The following is a 23,485-nucleotide window of genomic DNA, read 5'->3' as shown; positions in this document are numbered from 1 at the left end:
AATAGAGTTATCTAAACAAGTGCTATTGTGCACTTTGTATTGTCTTTCATACCTCTTTCAATCCATTCTAAATTAACGAAGTGCTTTCTGAGCTTTTTAGCTAATAAGTAATAACCAAAAATAAAAAGAAGGAACAAAAAATATTCCATACTTATTTTAATAAATACAATATAAATACAAGTTCTATATACTCGTAGGTACATATTTACTTTGTTTGCATGTGGTCCAGGTAAAATTGTTCTAAGTTTATGACTCCTTGGTGTTTTGACTATCAACAGATTCAAATTCTTCACGTTAGCTCGTGGTAGATCTTTAAATCATTTTTGAGATATGAATGAATGAAATCAAAATGTAAGCATCATTTCCGTGAAATAAAAAAAACTAACTAACTAATGTTATGAAGTATATGTTACATCAATGCATCCGTCATACGATAGATATTTTCAATTTTACTTTAGGCCGGCCGCATATACGCATATTTGTTTTCCTAATGCGTAATTTCGATCTGAAATTCCGTGAGACTGCCGCAAAGTTTGCGTTTTTCTTTACTCGGAATGTATATTGTTGCAAGGGCTCGCCTTCCTTTCTACGCGAGGAATTTGTTGCGTTCAGAAAAAAATGGATTTTATATAGATTTCATGCATTCTGTTTTCGGAACACGAAAAACGGATTCGGAAAACGAATACGGAAAACGAGTGTATGCGGCCGGCCTAAATCGAAATTTCGTTTGTAAAACAGAACTTATTTGTGAGGTTACACAACTGTTTATTGTGATTCGCCTTTAAAAGCGCTCACCTATCTGGTTTGATTTTAATCTGCCGTGATCCAGTTACCGGTTTATTTATTGCCAGATTAAAAACTCGCAGTGTCCAATTTACTCACATTGTAACGGAGTTCGAGCCTAAAGCCATAATTAAGCCTACAATGTAAAGCTGGGTTTATAATACAAGCTAAACTACGGCCCTGGTAATGCGGCGCGCCAATAAATGTCACTAAACAAGTAGTTATCAATTTATCTGTCGACATCGATATATTTAACTGTGCTGGACTTGGAGAAATTTATGGTAAGTATATTTTGCACATAGAACTCAAATCTGAAAGTGTCATCATTGTCAGTATTTTTTAACAGCTCAATAAAGGGTCATACCTCCCTCTTTATAGAAAAAGGAATACCTAGAGCTTTGACATACTACGCAGCTCCAATGCGGTTTGGCGCGCTTAAAGTATTTATATAACTGTACTGAACTTGGAGAATTTGATGGTATATTTTGCATATCGAAATCAATTCTGACAATATTTGATGATATTTGACTCTAACGATCCCTATCAGATATTAATGAAAATGATGTACTTTCCGAGGCACGGGGGTGTAGCACTACTAACTTAACCATTACGAGCTTTTTTTACTAAAAAAATATTGGATGTAAGAAAATCTTAGTATTTAATAGCTACTCGTAGACTTCTTCTATTAGTTCTCTATTAGGCAAAACACAGGAGATTTAGATTTGAAGATGTTGTAATAGTAAAAGCTGAAATTCATGAATATGTATTTATTATTAGTGCATGTAAAATGGTGGTCACTATACGCTTAATTAGTTAAAACTAATTTATCAATAGTGATGAGCATTAAAAATGTATAACTATGTGTACGCAGCTTTATCTTATTAAAGTGATAATCGAAACACATTGAATGAGAAACAAAAGTCAGCGACACCCAGTCTGAGCCAAACTTATCCCATCAAGTACGCTTAAATCGTATTTTTTAACTCAACACACTGAAAAAAAGGTTTTTGTAGTATACAATATACATAAATACAAAAATAATATAAATTTAATAAGTATTATCATACTGGTCAAGTCAGACTTAAGCAAATATACCTAGACGCAAAATTGTGGAGTGCAAACGATATAAAAAAAAGCTTGCTCTAGCTCTCTGAGTAAATTATGCATACGGCAAAATAAGTCGCCGACTCATAACCGTGGGGCAGTGTGATCCTCACCTTGACTCGTAAATTGTATCCTATAAAGTGGCGCCATGTAATTACGATAAAACTGTCAAATAATAATATACTCTTGTCATACCAGACACATAATGGCCATGCCTGGTACTTTATTACTATTAATGAAAAATAATAATAAAAGTCTCTTACTAAATAGAAAATGCACACGGGAAAATAAGTTGAGTGGATGTCCCCATGTGGAGTTGTGGAGTTGTTGGATAAAAGTGCCAAATAACATACTCTTGACATATCGCACACATAATAATCATATCGGGAACTACTATTGACGAAAAATAAATGGCTAATGTGAAATAAATAAATCGTTATAAACTCGTCTTTACCTTACTCAATAGAAAATACACACGGGAAAATAAGTCGAGTGGGTGTCCCCAGTTGTTGAGCCAGGCTGATCCTCACCCTTAAATCGTGTCTTTTATCTCGGCATCGCGTGCAATCGCAATAAAACTGTCAAACGATATATTCCTGATATGACAGATGCGATATCTCCATTAGCCCGAACACCGTCGTCACGGCGCAAACGAGCTCGTATAAAAAGATCAAATAAAACGCGTATCACGAATTTGAACGACTCGTCTGTTGGCGATGTACTGGACTAGTCGGCTCGCTCGCGGATATGCTTATTTAACACTTCTGTGAGTTGACAACTTTACGATTTCTGCTGAAAGTTTAAAGGGTTCTAAATGCGAATTTATTTTATTAATTAATCCTTTTACGATTATAAACTATCTATGTCCCAGAAGATTCTATTCCCATTTACTTGGTATATAGACTGCTTTTATCCCGATATTACAATTTGCATCAGGATAAAAACAGCGTATATAAGTACTTACCTACGTTATTTAAGACTATAAATACCATCGTTTTTTTTAAGTGATAACTTCTTGTAGAAAGGTAAACACGTTTTTGTCTATTTGCTTGGTGTGCAATAAAGTTTTTTTTCTTCTTCTTCTTCTATAATTCTAGGTTGCTAAATTCTATCCACGTCCGTTCAGCCCTTCTTGAAATTATACAAAGTGTAACAAACCCGCATTTTTTTACATGTCTTGTTGAATAATTTTTCGCGGTATTGTTGGATGCTAAGTAGTTTTTTTAGATCTGTACAATCTTTCGTAAGCACACAAATACTTAAATACATACATAATTTCATAAATAAAGGTTTTATTTATGAAATTATGTATGTATTTAAGTATTTGTTTGCACCCAAGTAGTAAGTAAGTCTCAACAGTTTTGTTTTATACGTTCCTTTACTGAGAAATATAGCGTTGAAAGCTCTTTTAAATCTTTCCATAAAATCATGAATCACTTTGTTTTAATAACTTTTAACGAACGGACACTGGTTACGATTTTATTATACCTACGCCGCGCCATCGGTTGATCAGGGCACAACGGACGCGCTCATAAATTAAATGCCATCATATTTGTTTTTCGAACGACCGAGTAAATAAAATTCCGATTGACGGAGCGTAACTTTGGGCGGTACGTAATCAACAGTTTTATTCGGCAATTCCGCTGACTTGACTCCGAGCTCTGACTGATTCTGTGCCTCGCTCCAACATCCTCGCTCGCTTGGTATCTCCGTTTGAATATTTTCTCGACTCGCTATCTGGTTTGATGGTAATTAAATTCGACGCGGCTGGATATCGGAACCCGATTCCATGTTTTTTTTTCACGTTATATCCTTCGAGTTTATTTGATGTTCATAATATTATTTGTTTCCTTATCAATGGCGTGTTGTGTATGAAATGCGAGTTGGATTAGTTGGACACCTCAATAAAATATTTAGGCCGACTTTTACAACGCAGAAATTTGCGGCATTATATCACATTCAACATTATCAGCCGATAGACGCCCACTTCATGACATAAGCTTTTTGTAAGGACTTCCAGCCAACACGGCTTTGAGCTGTCTTAAGATCAGATCCAGTAACCCGGTTGATGTTGTAGACGACTATTATAGCGCAAGCCAAGATGGGACTCAGGACTTAGGACTCCAACCTTCGTTGGAACTTTGAATTAAATGCTAAAAGCTTTGAGACTCATTGAGCTAATATTGTACGTAATATTAGTTCTTCTGTAGATCTCCTCGAGTCTCATATCACTGGTTCTTTAATTGTTTACTTACGGCATTTATATCTCAGTTCATCATATTATTATGATTGTGGTGTTTGAAATCGTCTCCTCATTTTTTTTTTCAGTTGTATTAACAGTAGGTAATGGTAGGTAGGTAACAGATCATAATAACAACGCAAATTTCTTAACAAAGAATACTAAGTGTGTTTTTAATATAAGCTAAATTCCCCTTTAAATAAACGACTATAACAATACTTCAGCCTAGGTGACGAGCATACCATCGACTTCCTGCATTTTCGTCCGTTACTTGAGGCGTAGAGCTTTTGAGGTTTGATTCATTGAGGCCCAGCAATTAACTGACGAAATCAACCGTCCTCGCTAATGGGGCGTCTCTCCGTCAAAGGGCTAAATGGTGTCCGAGCGCGCCTGTCCGTAATACCGAGTCTGATCACGCTAGCGTCATGTCGCTCTTCAATGAGTTACAAGTCAGTGCGACAAAAAGTTTGATCAAACTGATCTATGTAATTTTTTTTTTTGCTTTCTTACTTTCTTTTTCGTTTTATTCGTCGTTATCAACCCATATTGGAAGACTTCACACACGCCGGAACTAAGAAAATTCTCAGTTATGCAGATTTCCTCACGATGTTTTCCTTCACCGTTTGAGATACGTGATATTTCGTTGAAGGTGCATGTCCCGCACCAGATTCGAACCCACCACCCTCCGGAATCGGAAGTAGAAGTCATATCCAGTGGGCTATCGTTTTGTTCTCTTTGTATAAAAGCCAGCTACAGTTTCAGTAGAACGATAATTCATCAATTCATTCGGCTATAGGTGCTTTGACATACATCGGCAACATTTTGTTTTTTTTTTATTATTCTTCACAGGTTAGCTCTTAACTACAATCTCACCTAACGGTAAGTGATGATGCAATGTAAGATGGAAGCGGGCTAACTTGTTAGGAGGATGATGAAAATCCACACTCCCTTCGGTTTCTACACTACATCGTACCGGAACGTTAAATCGCTTTGCGGTACGTCTTCGCCGGTAAGGTGGTAACTAACCATGGCCGAAACCTCCCACCAGCCCACAACGTAATATTTAAGAATCCAGAGAAGCCTCACGACGCCCACCTTGGATGAATTTATCCGTATACTGAGTTATTTATAATTTTTGTCGACATTTTGGCTGTTTTGTCTAGTACAAATACACTCATTACAAAGCAACATCTTTGACGTTTTCAAAATTTATTTTACTTGTTTTTAATAAAAAACGATTTATACGTAGCAACAACAAAAAGAATTAATCTAAACATAACGATAAACTGTTCTATCCGAATCTTCTTTAATATTTTTAAATCGTACTACATTTCGGGTAAATTACTTGTTGTCCTGTGGTGTTCCCTGCTTATGCAGGGAACACCACAGGACAACAAGTAATTTACAAAAAGTTTTGAAACTAAAATCCCCCAGTGTGATCTTACGGTAATGGGTCCAGTTGTGCCCTCTTCCAGTGCACGCAGTAACCTTCCGACCCTCGTCAAGTACCACTCGATTAGCTTAACGCGCGCACTAATTAGATCTATGCAGAGTACCATGGTATCGTTGTGGTAAATCGTTATTTGATGGTCGGCATTTTAAATTGTAAGTGCCCGATTTGGGAGAATTAATTAATAGTGCTTGAAATACATAATTATTTTCTAGTTAAAGTTATGTGGAAAGTATTATATTATAACTTAAATTATCAAGCTGGCTTAACAACTTAACTTATGATGATGCTGAACAATTATTAAAAATAGAAAAATAGTGAAGCTAAATTGTATAGTCCAATATTAGTTATCATTTCAAAATCAATAAATTAATCAAAAACATTAACATAGAAATTTAGGTATGTGAGATAAATAAAATTATTTAGATAACATACAAAATTATTACAATACATACATCACGCTGATGTACACACGCACACGCACGCACACACACACACACACACACACACACACACACACACACACACACACACACACACACACACACACACACACACACACCACTAACACATTTCTATAGATTTATGAAGTGACATTTATTATGGTAATAGTTAGGCCTTGCCTATCTAGTAAACCATAGCATATAAGTTGACCAACACTTCGCAGAGCATGCAAGAAACACGCCCTACAAAATGCCGCTCTTAGTTCATCAACCTGAAGAGTAGGTGTTAAGCCTGTTGTGTCTGTAATTACACAGGCAACTTTGACCTTCAGGCGAGAACACAGCAATGATGCTTGACGGTAGTACTTCCCTTGTCAAGCTTTGTCACTAAAAGCTCTATTGCTGACATTACTAGGAAAGTATGTGTATTCTGTACATTGTGAAGTTGTACACGAATGTTGGCGTCTTTGTTAGTAGAGTGATAAAGAAATGTGTCCGAAGCCAGTTATTATATTAGGAACAACTTCGCAAATTGCAAAATGGTCCCACGTCAAGAATTGAAGACAATACCTACCATCAAAAAGTTTGCATCGCTGAATCTGGGTAGTCAGAAAGGCCACTAGGTTAAAAAATTAATATTGATAATGAATTCCATAAAACTCAATAAATTCATAATAATAATAATAATTTAATAGAATTTTACTGCTGTCCCCGAGCGAGGCAATAACCCATTATAGTGAGTCGCCATTCGCAATCAAGTTATGGAAGCTTTAATAATTTATTGACGAGTAGTTAACACTTCGTTTAATTTATTAAAATATTTAATATACAGCCTTATAAAGTGCAGTAAACATTAGAATATACAAATAATTTCTATTATGTGTGTCGGTTTATTGTAGACGTTTTATATACGTAAATATTTTATTTATATATCATTAACCTTTCCAAAACATGTCGCCATAAATTCAAATGAACAATGCCAGAAACTATTAAAACGTGACCGTGTGTAAAGTAAGAACTTTACGGCGTCACTTTTCCGGTTTTTCAATGTTGTGTCATTTGATAGACCTGACAATAAACTCTTGACAATAAAATGTTAGACCTAATTCGTTTTTGTGAAACAAAAATTTATTGCCGTGTGTCTCATAAAAGTTACCTCTTTCTCTTATTAAGTGACAAATTGTAGGGTACAGACGTAACATCCGAGTAGGTAATGGTCGAATTATACACTTAAAAGTGACGTTTTCTCGACACTGTATATGTAAAACTTTACTATTATCCTTAAAATTGTTATTACTATAATAGTTTGAGAAAGATTCGCTTATTTGTTTTTCTCTTAAAACGCAAAAAACACCAAAAACGTAAGAACTAACGAAACTGGAATAGAATCGAGTCCAATCCATCCTCACGAAGTTTGCTAAGCATCGAAATAAGTTGTACTCTCCGCAATGTACAGAGACCTATCCTATATCGATGTTTCCAAGATTTGATCCACACATATTAACAGGGCTATGTAAATAAAGCTCGTAGTAATAAGGAATAAGAAAAGATTAATTGATTAACATTGAAAACGCTTTGATCATGAAAGTTATTGATGATCAAGTGCGCCATTGATCAATTGACACTCGCAGTTGGATGACATGAAAAATCTGCCGTTCGAAATACGGATGATTGAAGTTTTAATATTTAAACAGCAAATTACTGACTGTTTGAATAATTAGCCAACGGATGGACGTTGAGCGGAATTCAATTGTCCCGCATATTGATTTTCAACCACGTCACACTTGCATTTGTTTCGACGATATAATTTACCAGTCATCGCCATTTCACGTAAGGTATACCCCGGTGATGGAGCGAGCTATGCTTGGGGTTTCTCTGCATGATCGAATCAGAAATGAGGAGATCCGCAGAATAACCAAAGTCACTAATATAGCTCAGCGAGTCGCGAAGCTTAAGTGGCAATGGCAGGCGACATAGTTCGAAGAGCCGATGGAAGTTGGGGTGCTGGAATGGAGACCCCTCACTAGGTGGACCGAGGACATCAAGCGGGTTGCAGGAAGCGGCTAGATGCTCGCGGCTCGAGACCGTGTTGTTTGGAAGTTCATGCAAGAGGCCTATGTCCATCAGTGGACATTCATCGGATGTTAATGATGATGATGATGATGATGATCCTCCGGTATTTACCTGACTACGTCACAATCATCATAATCAGCCTAATTCTATTTAATTTCTAAGCGTGCTATGAAGACTGTCATGCAGTGGCTACTCGGTAAAAAGTCTTGGAAATATCGGGGAAACAGTAAAAGATTTGCTTTGTTTCTCAATGGCATCAACCCAAGTGATAAGGACATTTACTAGAAGAGCTCCAGTAGACTCCAGTCCGGCTCGTACGAAAGCCATAGTGTCGGTCCGATAAAAGTTCGTGCTCTTCTAGGTGCAAGGAGTTTGCCATTAAGCTCGCGTTCTCTACTTATGGAAAGTATGCATCATCATCATCATCATCATCATCATCATATCAGCCGATGGACGTCCACTGCAGGACATAGGCCTGTAGGGACTTCCAAACATCACTGAAAGTATGCATATGACGTGGCAATTGGCCTATAGTCGGCATTATTCGATATTTTTTAAATTTGCAGTTTTTCGAAGGACTTTTGTAGTATCTGACCGCCTTAATGTTTGTTGTTTCAGTTTGCAAGTTTAAACAGTACGATTAAGTGTATAGTTAGTTGAACCTATTTGCCTTTAGTCAAATCAATTTATTTGTATTAATTGGTGTGTTAACGCATGCAGCTCATTTGGTTCATTAGTCATTAGCATCCGAGTTGTGTTTGCTCTATTGCTCCCAATATATTAATTGGTGCTTTCATTCCGTAATTTAGGAAATAGCTATCGTCAAAGGACATAGTATTATATTGGAAATATTTATTTGATGAATTTATTGAAAGTCCTACAGAGATAATTGTTATGGTATTAGCAGTCTATGTCAAACGGTTATAAAACTTTTTGTTATCTCCAGAAATTCTTATTAGTTATGATTTAATTAATTTAAAAGGACAAGTTTATTTTTATATATAGTTAACCTATAATCTATATATAGTGGCTCAGTATCGTGATGTTTGGAAGTCCCTACAAAAGGCCTATGTCCTGCAATGGATGTCCATCGGCTGATATGATGATGATGATGATGACGATGATGATAACCTATAATCAGCATTACAACCCATATTCGGCTCGCTGTTGAGCACCTGGCTCCTCTCAGAATGAGAGGGGTTTGAGCTTAGTCCACCATGCTGGCCAAATGCGGATAAGCTAATAATTAATCTATAATAACCAGAGCCGTGATAGCCCAGTGGATATGACCTCTGCCTCCGATTCCGGAGAGTGTGGGTTCGAATCCGGTTTGGGGCATGAACCTTCAACTTTTCAGTTGTGTGCATTTTAAGAAATTAAATATCACGTGTCTCAATCGGTGAAGGAAAACATCGTGAGGAAACCTGCACACCAGAGAATTATCTTAATTCTCTGCGTGTATGAAGTCTGCCAATCCGCATTGGGCCAGCGTGGTGGACTATTGGCCTAACCCCTCTCATTCTAAGAGGAGACTCGAGCTCAGCAGTGAGCCGAATATGGGTTGATGTCATGTAATAACCAGTTCAAAATCAAACGTAACGAAAAATTTTGTAAAAATAACTGTTCGAGGTTATATCGAATGTTTTAAAAGTGATATACAGGGACAAAACGACCTGAACCTATTTCGTTCATTCCGTGTTCACTCGTTGTTTTACCGTTTCCGTTTAAAAGTAACTATCATCGTCCAATCACCGTAAAAAAACACACGCACAGCTAACAGCACTAGAACAGAAGCCTGCAATAGTCAGATATACCTCATTTTACTAGGCTAGCGTTGTGGGTGTGTGGGATGTACTCGCAACAATGTTAGCCGAGTGAGTCCATTTTATTGGCACAACACAATTTCCAGGGTTAATTTTATGTAGTTTTGAAAAAATAAATTTCAAGTTATTTCTGTAGTTCTGGTATGTGCTAACAAATATTTTTTTTTATTTATGGTTTTAAGTGTTTAATGAGTCCAGATACTTAACCAAGTATAAAGTGTATATTTTTTAAAGGATATGATAAATAATCGTGTCTCCAGTCCGTACACCCTTAGCTTCGTGGCAACATTTCCTTAGAAACCCTTAAAGTCAAAAGAAAAGTTAGATTTTTAACGCTGCTTTTAGAGAGGGCTGTCGCTGAGATAAGTGACTTGCCATATTATACTTAGATGGTTGAGAGTCTGCACCCTTGAAGCTTGCTACCTTTCGAAGCCAACACAGTCCAAACTCCATAATTGGCTACCGTATTTACTTATGGTAGGAGAATAGGTTGACAAACTTTCAACCTTAATAAAATGCGGTATGTCTGGCTATTGCAGGCTCTTAGTCCCCACCGTTACACAAAAATATTTTATACAGTCAAAAATAAATTCAGCAGCAAAATTTAATCCAAGATAGGCCCGCTACCTGTGTAGATAAGTGTTGTTTATGCTACATGGCACGACGGAATTTACGATCGGCGAATTTAATTCAGGAATCGCCCATTAGCACGCCGCGCGGAAAAAAAATACGCACAATTCGTTTGCTTTGAACAACATTAAATTAAGCTTAATTTGAATAATTTTGCGTTGCGATGCGTAATCGCCGCAATTAAAGGTGCGTTTGTGAACGGCATTATACAAATTAAAACTGTAATGGTTACAATTGGTGGGGATCCCGAAAAAAAAACAGAAGTTAATGCCACGATGTAAAACAGGAACAATTAACATTATTAACTGAAAACTCCGAGCGTAGACTCCGCGCTACGAAAAAGTCCCGCGGCTAAAACTTGAACTAACAAAAAACAAATAATTACAATAAGACCGCCATTACCAAATGACATTGAACGCCATTAAGACATTAGCGCCGCGTCTACGGGACGGGTCCAAAGATTACAGTGTATTAGACGGGTCTATTTACTAATTTACACATTATGCCTGCGTATTGTCTATGACTGATGCAAGATGTCATTTTTGACACTTCTAGCAAAGTAAATTATCGATACTCTAACAAAGTAAAACTAAATATCAAAAACTTCCACTTTTTATTTAGCAACTATAAAATTAATATATTGTTAATACTTAGATTTTGAACCGGTTACTTATAGATTAACTATTGTATAAAAATTAACTTTTCTTTTCAAAATAAATAAAATATAACGAATTAGTATTGGGGGAAAAACAAAAAGATAAATATATAATAAATATTATTTCAACAAATTAGAAATGTTTAATTTCAAATGAAATATTTATAAAATTTAATATTTTCCTTTATTTTCGTTTCCTATTTTATTTTCGTTATTCATCAAATTGAGATGAAACTAAGGTTGTTATTGTTGTATGGTAAGGGTAAAACACTTAGATTTGTAAAATTTGACATTAATTGGATGTGGACAAGATGAATACCCTGGTACAGCTAGATGTATTGTTTAATAATATAAGTTAAGTTAGATTATTTTCTGGCTTATTATGGCTTATGGCTATTATCAATATGTAAGATCAGAAGGCTACAAAGCTATACCGTTGGGAACGTGATGCGATGATGATGAAAATGTATAGTTAAATTGTGACTCAAATTGAAATGTTATGAAATCGCTTTTACGCAAAGTCCGCACGTAAAGGGTTAAGAAACAGAAATGTAGGGTAGGTTACGAAGTGTTAGTAGAAGCAGTGTTCCAGGAAAATATCGAGATTGAAACGAAACGAAAACCATTTCCAATAATTAAGTTTAATTTCATTATGAGCTTATCCAAACATTGTAAAGTTTTGAATATTATGTAATCAGAAAAACCAATTAATTTCAAAATTATTCAAAACAAGGGAAAGTTCAAAGGGAACAATGAAGTATCTGATCGGGACTCCCACGTTCAAAAGCGTGGCAATATAGCGGGGTTAGATCATAAAGCAAAAATTCCATACAACGCCACAAAGCCGAAATTGCTAAAGCGGTTCTAAAACTACCCGACAATGAGAAGTTCCGTGGGTGCATGAACTATGCTAACGTGCAGAGGATGTTCGGGGTGGGTTCCGCGGCTTTATCGTTCACTAGAAGTGGCATCTAATTTTTATTTGAAAGAAAATCTTACTTTAACTGTTTTGTACATTAAAAAATGATCAATTGTTTTTTTTTTCTTACCTGTTACTACGATACGATACGATTACGATAGTCGTGATTAAAGCTACTCAAGCATTTAAAAAATTCAACTGAATTTCGAACAATATTGCCTTCAGTATTTTTCGTTATTTCAATGGCGGATGCAAACATCAAGAGTAAGCCGCGTGTCGTCAAGACATTACTGATTTCTCATATAATATTAATATTATGAAAGTATATGTTTTTTTTTCAAACTATAATAAAAACTTTAGCAGATTGTAATGTGGGGTGGTAAACCGAGGGGTGGTGGTTCGATCCCTGCCCTGTTGGTCTATTGTCGTACTCACTCCTAGCACAGTCTTTCCCGACTAGTTGAAGGAGAACGGGAATATTGGTCATATTATAAAAAAAATATGGCAAATATGGTATAAAAAAAAAAACAAAAAAAAATGTATTCCAAAAATCATATTATGAAAAGTACATGTTTTAACTAAAATAAAAACTTTGGCACTTCTAGATTGTAATGTATTTCATTCGCAGCAGGCTTGTAGCAATTTTCAGAATATTTCACCTCAAACTCGCGTTCCGCGGGGGATGATGGAATATCATAACACACATTATAAGTAGTTATATATGGTTCTAACCGGTCTTCTTACCTTATACTAGGGCACAATACAATTTAAAGTCCACTAGGAAATAGTGTAACTAAAAAACGGTTAATTATGTATTTTATGTTTTATGCGACATGTTGTGCCCCGCGATTTGACGCGATCTAAAGCCAAAAACAAGTTAATAGATATTTTTAAATAACTAACCTACTTTTATGATTGCGACGTCGAACGCAAAAATTAATAGCATATTAATAGCATTCAAATTCTTCACTTTTATTAAAATAAACATTGAGCTAATAAATTTCAAAATAAAAGTGACGGAGAAACGACAAAATTCCACTTCTGATTATCGGAGGAAGACTAAATCACACTCACACGCTGAATCTCGTATCCCATGGACTGATATCGTATACTGCGCACAGCTATCGTGGTATGTCTTGACTATAACTTGGCAACATCGTTCGTAACACTAAGGGGCCGCGCAGGCCGAGGGGCGTGTAGCGATGAATGAAAAACCGACGACTGATGCACCTCACTTTCACGATTTTACACCCGCGCAGTCTTTCCCCTCGTCGCCCGCATATCATGGGAGTGTCATCATCGAACTTGCCAGACTATAGGTTTGACGCTATACGTGTCAGGGATGGCATATACACAGAGAAACATTATCAATTATCACCGGAATCGCTTGAGTTACTACTACAGTTCTACCCTCTATAGATCAAGGATGAAAATTTAAAATTCATTTAATTCACTATGGCTAGTTTCATAATTTAATTTAATCTAATGGTGGTAATAATAGTCGAAAACTTAAAATTTACGTTACGAGGGTTCCAAACGCTCTTTGGTCCGAGAAGAGCCCACAACAAACTCAGCCAAGGTTTATTGTTTTTGTTTACCACCATTTTACAAACTTATTTAAAACTAAGCACACAGTCGTATAATACAGTTTAACACCAAGCTTTTTTATCATTTATATACTCATTAACACAATCAGATATCAGATGGAAACCAGGATAAACTATCGTATGGCAGGGAGGCAACAAAAGGCTATATTTTATCTCCATGTTCGTACAGGAAAGGGATCTAAGCGGGTGAATCCGCATTTGGCTGCTTGATAGAAGTTATAAAACAATGCAATAAATACACATTAGGCCGAGAGCACACCCAAAATCGTGCAATATCCCAGCCAGTTTGTCTGTGTCGTATTCGCGGTCACCTTTTATGGCACTTAGGGTTGCCATTCATTAGGATTGTGTATGCGTGTTCGTGAGATATGGCTGCAATAATGTCGTACAGATTTGACGGGCCTAAACTCGTTTGTGTGCTTCGTAATACATTGTAAGGCTCAGGAATTCACACTATTGCCAGAACGGTAAGGATAGTTTTGTGTGGTTCATTAATTATCATTATCAACTCATATTCGACTCACTGCTGAGCTTGAGTTTCTTCAGAATGAGAGGGGTTAGGCCAATAGTCCATAACGCTAGCTCAATGCGGATTGGCAGACTTCACGCACGCAGAGAATTAAGAAATTCTCTGGTGTGCAGGTTTCCTCACGATTTTTTCCTTCACCGTTTGAGACACGTGATATTTAATTTCTATGAAATAGTGTAACTAAAAAACTTATTATCTCCCATTCCGAAGTTTATCTCTTTATTTGGTTTGATTGGCTGGGTTATCAGTATAGTTTAATTATTCCGTTAATAATAAGTTTAATGGACTTACTGTCTTACCCTACATTTATCGCTCAGAATACAGAAAACACCAGAAGCCACTTTCAGCCGACATTGTGTCCAAAAATTGTACCTTAAGGGAGAGGCCACACGGCACCGCTGCGGCGTCTTGCATACAAATATCAATTAAATGCTACACTCCGCACCTACTATACTGCGGCGCCGCACTCCGCGTGTGTACCAAAGATTACAATGTATTATTGTGTACAGCGATGCGGCAAAACGTCTCCGGCGCGGCGCCGCACCGCACCGTGTGGCCTCTTCCTTAAAGCACGTCACACTACACCGCATACTTCGACAAACAACGCCAAAAAAAAAAAAATTCAACGGCTTCAGTCCTATGCGCGATCACACCTTCTGGAGTTTTCTGTATTCCGAGATTTATCGACTTTGGACTTTGCAATCCAGAATCCAGTACCCAGCACGGTATTTCAATATAACATTTCCTCTTATCGTATCGGAAAATAATCGTAGTTCGACAAAGTCAATTCATTATTTCAACAGTTGTTTGAAAGTATATGAATAGACACAAACACAATTTCACTGTTACCGAAGTGAGTCTGCAACGGCAAGCACTCCGACTAATTTAAAGTAAATGTCTAAACAGTAATCGTTGCTAGTTTCGGTCAGTTTGTCCGAATGGCCAGTTCCGACGACAAGCTAAGGTAATACAGTTAAATTGTACCCGTATTCCGCTGGCTTGCTGTTAGAGTGCACCCTTGTGTATCTAATATCTAAAGTTCACTTGCCCGAGAAAAACTAGTAGTTCAATAGAAATAAACATTTTCTTATAATATATGTAATTTAATTAAATATACACAAAATTAAAATCCTTTGACGTTACGTCTTATAATTCGATGAAGCCTACACGCTTGAAAAAAGATGACGTCATGTGTCGTACCTTCGCTCTAGGGTGGCCAATTTTTTTTAAAAGAAATAAAATATAATTTTGATCTATAAAGATTATAACAGTATTTTAGAAAAACAAACATTTTCTTTTGAAAAATGCAACCATTCCATCAGTATTTTCTTATGATGTTGTCACGTTTAACTATCGTCCGTAAACCGACTTATTAAACAACCTATTTTTTACAAAAAAATTTAATATAGGTACTTCAAAGATGCATTACTCTTAAATGCGAAAAATTACATCGTATCTATGTCCTTTATATTGATCGGTTTGAAGGTGGTGCTATGCCTAATAGTTTCTTAAAGTCAATTTTGTTTTTTTGTACCGCCTTCAAACTGATCAATAGAAAGGACATACTCGTAGGTACGATTAATTATAATAGGGAAGTAAAGTCGGTACAACCATACTGTTAAAAGGATTTTATTTTTTGTTGCTAATGTGTATTAGCATAGTAATTGTGAAAGCCATTGTAATATGGGCAATTTCGTTCACTTATGTTGAATAATTTTCAAAAAAGAATAATATTTTTTTTATATTTTTATGAAAAATAAAACGTCAAAACTACATAAATACTAAACTAAAACTACTAAACTAAAAACTACCTGTATTAGGTTTCCTGTATTTAACAGTATAATTCCATTCCTGTGAAAATATTAGGATAACAAGCAGTATATTTTTTTTTGCATGCAATTTCAGACCTACGACAAACCAAAAAGCGACATCCAATGAAAAAACAGTTCACATTTCTAAAACGTGGAAATGAGCTGTGAATGATTGTCAAATTATCCTCCGTGACATTGCATTTGACCCCACGACCCTATTGTTCGACCTATTGCTTATTTATAAAGAGGTAAAAAGTATACAATCATTATGACTAAATGTTTCACCCACACAGACACAAATACGTTGGCCGTTTGAATGTACCAAGTGGGTGTAACTTTATATTCCATTGACAATTGTTATTTTATTCATACATTTTTTACTTATCTCGAATATAAATATGTTTGTCGAGTGAATGCATGTTACGCTTATTTCGTTTTAAATCTTTTTATCAAAGTCACTTATTTATTCCACTGTTAAGAGAGCCACACATTTTCTACACCTATGGTTTTCGGTGTTTTTGTATATTACATATCGTTAAAAATATCTATATTCATTTGAAAGCCATCATTAACAACCCATTTTCGGCTGACTGTTGAGCACGAGTCTCTTCTGAGGATGAGAATCATACGATTCAGATTCAGAAACATACGATTAAAAAAATAATCGTAATATTGGTAGGTATGTATACTCGTATGGCACCCTTAGTCGATGAGTGATTAAGATCAAAGTATTTATTGCTACACTCGGCCTTGACGATGACGCGTAGGTTAGATGGCTATCATGTATTGTAAAAACTGGTATCTTGTCAATTCTAGTTGAGATTAATGAGAGTGGTTTTAATTCAGATAAAAAAGTCCATACGAATTAAGAAGTACGAGTAAATGAAGGTAGTATGACTTTTTATGAAACAGTAGGTAGTACAGAACACATAGGCACCTAATTATTCTGCCGCTAAGCAAACTTGCTGTTTCAGTTTGAAAGGTATAGTGACTGGGGAAATAACAGGCACAGGGGGGCTAACAAATACGCCTCAGGTTAATGGTTGGTAGTGAATTTCCAAGCATTTTCCTATTCGGGCACCCTGCGAAATCCTACAATGTCCACATTTCATTTTCTTTTTTGAAAAGTATTAGGTTTAGCTTCTTTAACACTATTTTTAACCTTAAAAAAAGCATTTACAACTTTGAGCGATTTGTGTGTCTGCCTGTAATTGGCTGCGTAGCCTTAAACGCATGAATCGTTTTTGCAAATAATGAAAATAAAAGCGATGGCTTGGATATGTTTCATCCGTTTGTAGGATATGGAAGTGAAATATTTTAATATTTTTAAATGTACTTGAATCAAATTAAAGGGCATAACGTGTAAAAAAACTGTAAGTTACATGTAAATCGGTCAAACTATCAAAAAGTTATTACAAGTGAAAGTATACTATTTTGTATTATTATTTCTAGTTCGTATTTTCAAAATTTTAAACTATAATTCGTTTTATGAAACTGTAATAATAATTGATTAAAAGGAAAAGGGTCATAAAAGGTATAATATTTACCTAACCTTTGTGCTTTACTTTATTATGTTTTGTATAACCTTTCCGCCCCCCCCCCCCCATTTCAACTAAATAAAAATTTAGTTTTTGCTTACAATGATTATTACTATTCGTGAGAAGGAAAATGATTGTAAAATGTCCTATTGTAATATTACGTATAAAAGTTTGTTTTATGAATTATTATTTTTGTGTCAAAACTGTATGATAACCTCTCCTAGTCCCATGAACATTTGTAGTGCTCTAGAAAAGGAATCCACTTAAGTTATTAAAGCACAATAGGGAGCCCGTGCCGCGACGCTATCAACGTAATTGAAAACTGCATTGTTGTTGAACGTTGCTGTTGCTGGCACCAAACGGTCGTTTTTAATACTATTTATATATTTGTAACTAAACTGCCTCCCTGGTACAGAGGTTAGTCTACATAGATTCGGATCGTGAGGTCCTATACTACAGCCCTAATCGATGTGTAGGTACTGTTTACCAACAAACAAATTAGAAATGAAGGTAGAAATCTTTATTAGTTTAGTAGCAGCCTAGAGTTTGGAAGTTGGTAGTTTTTTTTTTTTTTTATTTTTTACAGGTTAGCCCTTGACTACAGTCTCACCTGATGGTAAGTGATGATGCAGTCTAAGATGGAAGCGGGCTAACTTGTTAGGAGGAGGATGGATTCTACACGGCAGGTCTTTGCCGGTAGGGTGGTAACTAGCCACGGCCGAAGCCTCCCACCAGCCAGACCTGGACAAATTAACAAAATCTCAATCTGCCCAGCCGGGGATCGAACCCAGGACCTCCGTTTTGTAAATCCACCGCGTATACCATTGCGCCACGGAGGCCGTCGATTACACCCCTGTGTCTCAGAGACCATCATCGGCCCCTGTCATTATACATTTTACGAATGGTTGGTTAATATAGAGTAAATATGACAACAGTTTATCGTATAGTTATATCTAAATATCGTATACTTCTCGGATTTCATTTCAGCAGTGTAAAGGTATACCCTCAAATTAAATATATTTTGTCTGTTTGTTTCAGTCCGCAACGGTTACTCATGCGTGCCAGTCGCGCTGTCAGACGGCCTCGATATAAGGCTGGGCACCGCCGTCACGGAGATATCCTACGAAGGACCAGGCGTCACCGTCAAAGCTGTGAACCCGCGCGCTCCTAACCAACCGCAAACATTTAAAGGTATTTTTTTATGTATATTGACCAATATTATGTTATCGCCGCGTTTATGGGTTATTTGGGATAGGCGGGGAGAGTGACTTGAGTGGAAAAGGGGAGTGTTAGATATCTGTCAAAGGCGCCTTTAACCCTACACACAACGTTCACAAGTGCGTGACTTCACTCAAGGTAATTCTCTGCCATTAGGGTCTTATTTTGGTTACAGTTTGATTTGTTAATTAAGTTGTCCTGAAAAATGTTGTGAATCATAACCTTTGTTCGACATTAGTTTTCTTATTTTTGTAATCACATTTGAGTCTGCTAAAAATTATAGACCAATCACTTAGCAAAATATTGGGTAATACATTCAGAGAGCTATACATTCGTATACACCTTCATTTTGGTGTTCGAAATTGTTAATCTCTCTAATTAATTTAACAAATATTAACGCCGTTCGAGCTATATGTAGAAACTGAGATAGTCGCGAAAAATTGATGTTCGTGATTGACCTTGGCGCTGTTGGCGCCTCGCATGTTTTTTCAGGCTTTTGAGACGTGTTTGCAGCTTATTTTCTCAGAGTATTATTGATGTGCTACGACAGGGATTGTCTTAAGCCGCTGGCAGACTGGAGATGGAAAAGAAATGAGCAATGCTTTGCAAGCACCTCTCTTTTATGTGGATACTGCGGCACAAAAGTCATTTCTGAATTGGTTTCCATAGAAATCAATCGAGGTGTTTCTCGAAAAACGTTGTCATAGCACACATATCGGCACCGTATCAGGTCGAGCCGTCCAAACACACTAATTGGAAACGTAACGTAATCGCGTCGACTCAGGACAAACAGACAGACGTACAGGCCTTGACATTGATGAAACATTGTATTTCTGTCTTTCCCCTCGCGCTGATCGTCGGAACTACACAATAGATTTTCATGTGGTTTTCACGAGGTGATTAAGAAAAGTTAGTTTGAGCTTTTCATGCAGACGGAGTCGCGGATGTTACTAAAAGTATATAGCGTATTATGACTCGATTAAGACGAGTAATGTAAATTGCAATAAGAATGGAGCCCTACGCGCCTACGCGTTGAGATAAGATTGCGCGTATTTTAAACTAATAAACTAAATTAAAATAAACACGGACACTACAATTGAGTAAATAAATAAAAATAAAATTAAGCCCGTCGACCATATTCAACGTAGCTAAACGTAAACAATTAATCTATAGTGTGTTTCACATTGTACAATGTTAAATTGTCGATTAAACTCGCAATTGAAAATAGCAAATTAATGCGTAACACTAAATTATTTTATCTCTTAGATATATATAAAATACGCCCATAAATTATTAATGCCTTATATTCCATTCCCTACAAGTAAATTATGCATCGATGACAGTTATGTATGGAGGTAATCTGTATAGCACTCACGAGAGTAACAGAAAAATTCTTCATGTTTTATTCCCTATTCTGTTTAAGAGTTCCGGTTTAAATTTACAAGACATGATTTCCTACATAAAAGAGAAAATAAATATATTGTTTAATATTCGCTTACATAAAAGCTGAACGATATAAAAAGCTGGCTGTTTATTTTGGTCGAAACACACGTCGCCGTTAAGGCTTATCCGCTCGTAAAATGAAAATATAATTCGCGTATAACGGAAAACGGTCGAAATATTGAAGGAGGCTTCTGGAATAGATAAACAAAGAGGCAAAGACGCTCGTAATGGGTGTTATGAGAAAAATCCACAAAGACGTCGGCGGCACCTTGTCGTTTCTTTGTCCTTGGTGGTATGAGAGCCCATGAACCTAAAAGTGGACTTACTCGAGCGTGGCGGGATTTGGTAGATTAGATGATAGGAAGAATTTAGAATTTAGTTACATACAAATTTAGCTATCTGCGGTAGAAAAATACTTTAGTCGTTTAAGACAATTATATAATATAAGCAGACGCCCGCGACTTCGTCCGCGTGAAATTTAGTTTTACACAATACCCTTAGGATTTTCCGGGATAAAGTAACCTATGTGTTAATCCAGAGTAAAATCAATTTCCATTCCAAATTTCAGCCAAATCGGTTCAGTAGTTGCGACGTTAAAGAGTCCCAAACATCCAAACAAACATCCGTACAAATATCCATACAAACTTTCACGTTTGTATGGATAATAATACTAGGAAGTAGGATAGGATTTTGGCTTGTCAGAAAATATTGTTTTTTATTTTGAATTATTTCCTTCAAATTAAAAAAACGTTGTGGTTATGGTCATGGCTTAAGAACAATATACAAGTTGTGGTTATGGTCATGGCTTAAGAACAATATACAAGGGTTTTATTTTACTGTAACTTTGTAACCTTTCCTTAGGTTACGCTTATATTGACAGATTTTTTAAAAGCAGTCTTTTTACCTATTAACTTATCTCGTTCCTCACTCTGGCTGGTTGAATATTTCTGAAGTTATTTTTTTCAATCAATATCGATGGCTCGTGGAGGCACAGCATGAAACGTTACTTTTATTATCTGACGCGCTCAAGTAAATCCAAAAATCCCCTCTTCGGCTCCCCAGCTATGAGTGATTTGCAATTGTGAAGCGTTAATTTTACTTTGACGAGGCGAAAAAATGCGGTCGGCCTCTGTTGACCCGACGGCGTGCCCGTCGGCTCTCGCGTCGGGTCAGGCATTTGCATACAGGCGGAGTCTATTATGGCAGAGGACGTTGGGCGATTGGAGGCGGTGCCGCTCATCAACCCACGTTACGAGAAAAAAATTCAAACGCCATGAATATCCTAACAATAGCGTACTTGTAAACCCTCTCACGCTTCGGTAAGAGTGCTGCTGAAAGTGTTTTTTTTTTCTTTTTTGTAATTTTTTGCCTCGATCGTAGAGTATACGTACGTATGTACGTAGTAGGCAAAAAATTTAATAAACGTACGTACTCGCACATACGAGTGTTTTCCAAATATTTTACTAACTTGTTTGAATGATTATTTTTTTTATTAGAAGTTGCTTAATTTATTTTAGTTATAAATTTTTTTTTCTCCTACTTGCTCGAAAATATCTTAATTGTTAAGAAAAATATATTTATACATGTATGTATTTTGAGAAAAGGCAGTACAAGGTGTCGGTTGACTAAGCAGTTACTGGCAACGCTTAATCAACGCCTCGTTTTTTTTAAAATCACTTTTAATATTTGAGTACTTAGAATGGTGAACACATTTATTCTTAGCTTTCAAAGTAATGGACGAGTACTTTTGAATCTTTGTTGTTAGAAAGTCTAAAAATAAATAAATAGATTTAGTTGTCGAACTTTCTACTTACATCATAATTGCATATTTTTGGAGGGTAAAATATTTTCCAATGAAAGCACCTTTACCTTTTATTAAATAATTTATCGTTTGCCAAAATGCATGTTTTACTCCCCCAAAATATGCATAACAATAGGCACGTGTCTGTATTCTCTACAAAGAATGGCAAACCTATCCAGAATATAAAAGTTGCTGCCGGTTTATTAGTTAAGGTCAGGGCTTTTACGGTGATTGCTCTTAGCCTGCGGCCTTTTCATTTGACGGCCGGTCCTATAGATTCGTTAGTTACCCATAAGGCACCTTCCACATGCACAAATGTCAGTATTTTGATCGAAAAATCTAATAATTTACCGGGTTATGTAAGAATAAAGACATACCAGTGTGCTGTATAATTACTTATTAATGTTAGTTAAGTATATTTTTTTCGCACGTAGGATTTCAAATAATTTACTATTAGAACAGGTTATTTTGGTATTTGATAATGAGATGCCCATCGATCATTAAGGCATGTCATGATGCAAATAGTAGAAGCTCTAAATATATAATAATCACTCGTGTTACGAAGGATACAACTGTGAATGAGCTTCTGCTGCTTTAGATTGTTGTGCATACCTACGGTAAAACCACGTGTGAGCACTGGTTTTTTTTTATTAAAAAATCTAATTTTTTGACGACTCGACTCTACGATCAGATCCGATTGGATTCCCAGCTCGGGTCAGTTGAGGGTCTTATATTATCTAAATTGATTCGTGTCTTACCAGACCACCATAGCTGGTGTTAGGCATCGGCCGTGGCTAGTTACCACCCAGCTGGCAATAACGTAACGTCAAGCTAATTGCAAAAACTAAAAAGCTAAAAACTTATACATCTTCTAAATAACAAATATATGTTCACACGACAGCGTTTTTAAAACACGTGGTTTTTTTTCGAGCAGTGTAGCATTTTCAATTTTGGGAGTTGGAAATAGGCCTTCATTTAACTTCATACTACATTTGAACGCTTTTTCCGTTATAAAACCTCCCGTGCTAATAAAGGCTTACATCAAAATTATATCGCAGTCCAGGGCTAACTTATTATTGAATAATAAAATGTATAAAAACTGATGTGTATGAACAGATCTTTACAGTAGCTTACATGTTAGCTCCCCCACAAAAATATCTGCACTTGTGTCGGCGAGCGCAATAATCAATTATGGAATGTACTGTTGGCGGATAAAATCGTACTTGCACGATACGAGTACATAAAAGACTGCAGTTTCGTTACATTAATAGTTTGAAAAGCAATTCCAATTATTACTACAAATTGAACGTAGAACGGAGCGCAGTAACTTACAATTTATAATGTTATAAGCGGAAATTGTTGAAGTGCTTTTCCTTAACAAGTACAATTGTATCGGGCGAAAGTTTACGAATAAATGGA

The 23,485-nt window shown here is 36.2% G+C and overlaps 1 protein-coding gene across 1 annotated transcript in view; it reads left to right on the top strand.

The window, feature by feature from the left end:
- Positions 1-23,485, top strand: part of LOC112057943 (lysine-specific histone demethylase 1A) — a 421,521-nt gene that overhangs the window by 385,352 nt on the left and 12,684 nt on the right. The window contains exon 11 of the mRNA XM_024098561.2: positions 18,643-18,795. Within this exon, the coding sequence (XP_023954329.1) occupies positions 18,643-18,795 (153 nt within the window). The remainder of the gene's footprint in view (positions 1-18,642; positions 18,796-23,485) is intronic.

Source organism: Bicyclus anynana, chromosome 13 (genome assembly GCF_947172395.1).
Source record: "Bicyclus anynana chromosome 13, ilBicAnyn1.1, whole genome shotgun sequence".
NCBI lineage: Eukaryota > Metazoa > Arthropoda > Insecta > Lepidoptera > Nymphalidae > Bicyclus > Bicyclus anynana.
This window is presented reverse-complemented; position numbering and strand designations above follow the sequence as displayed.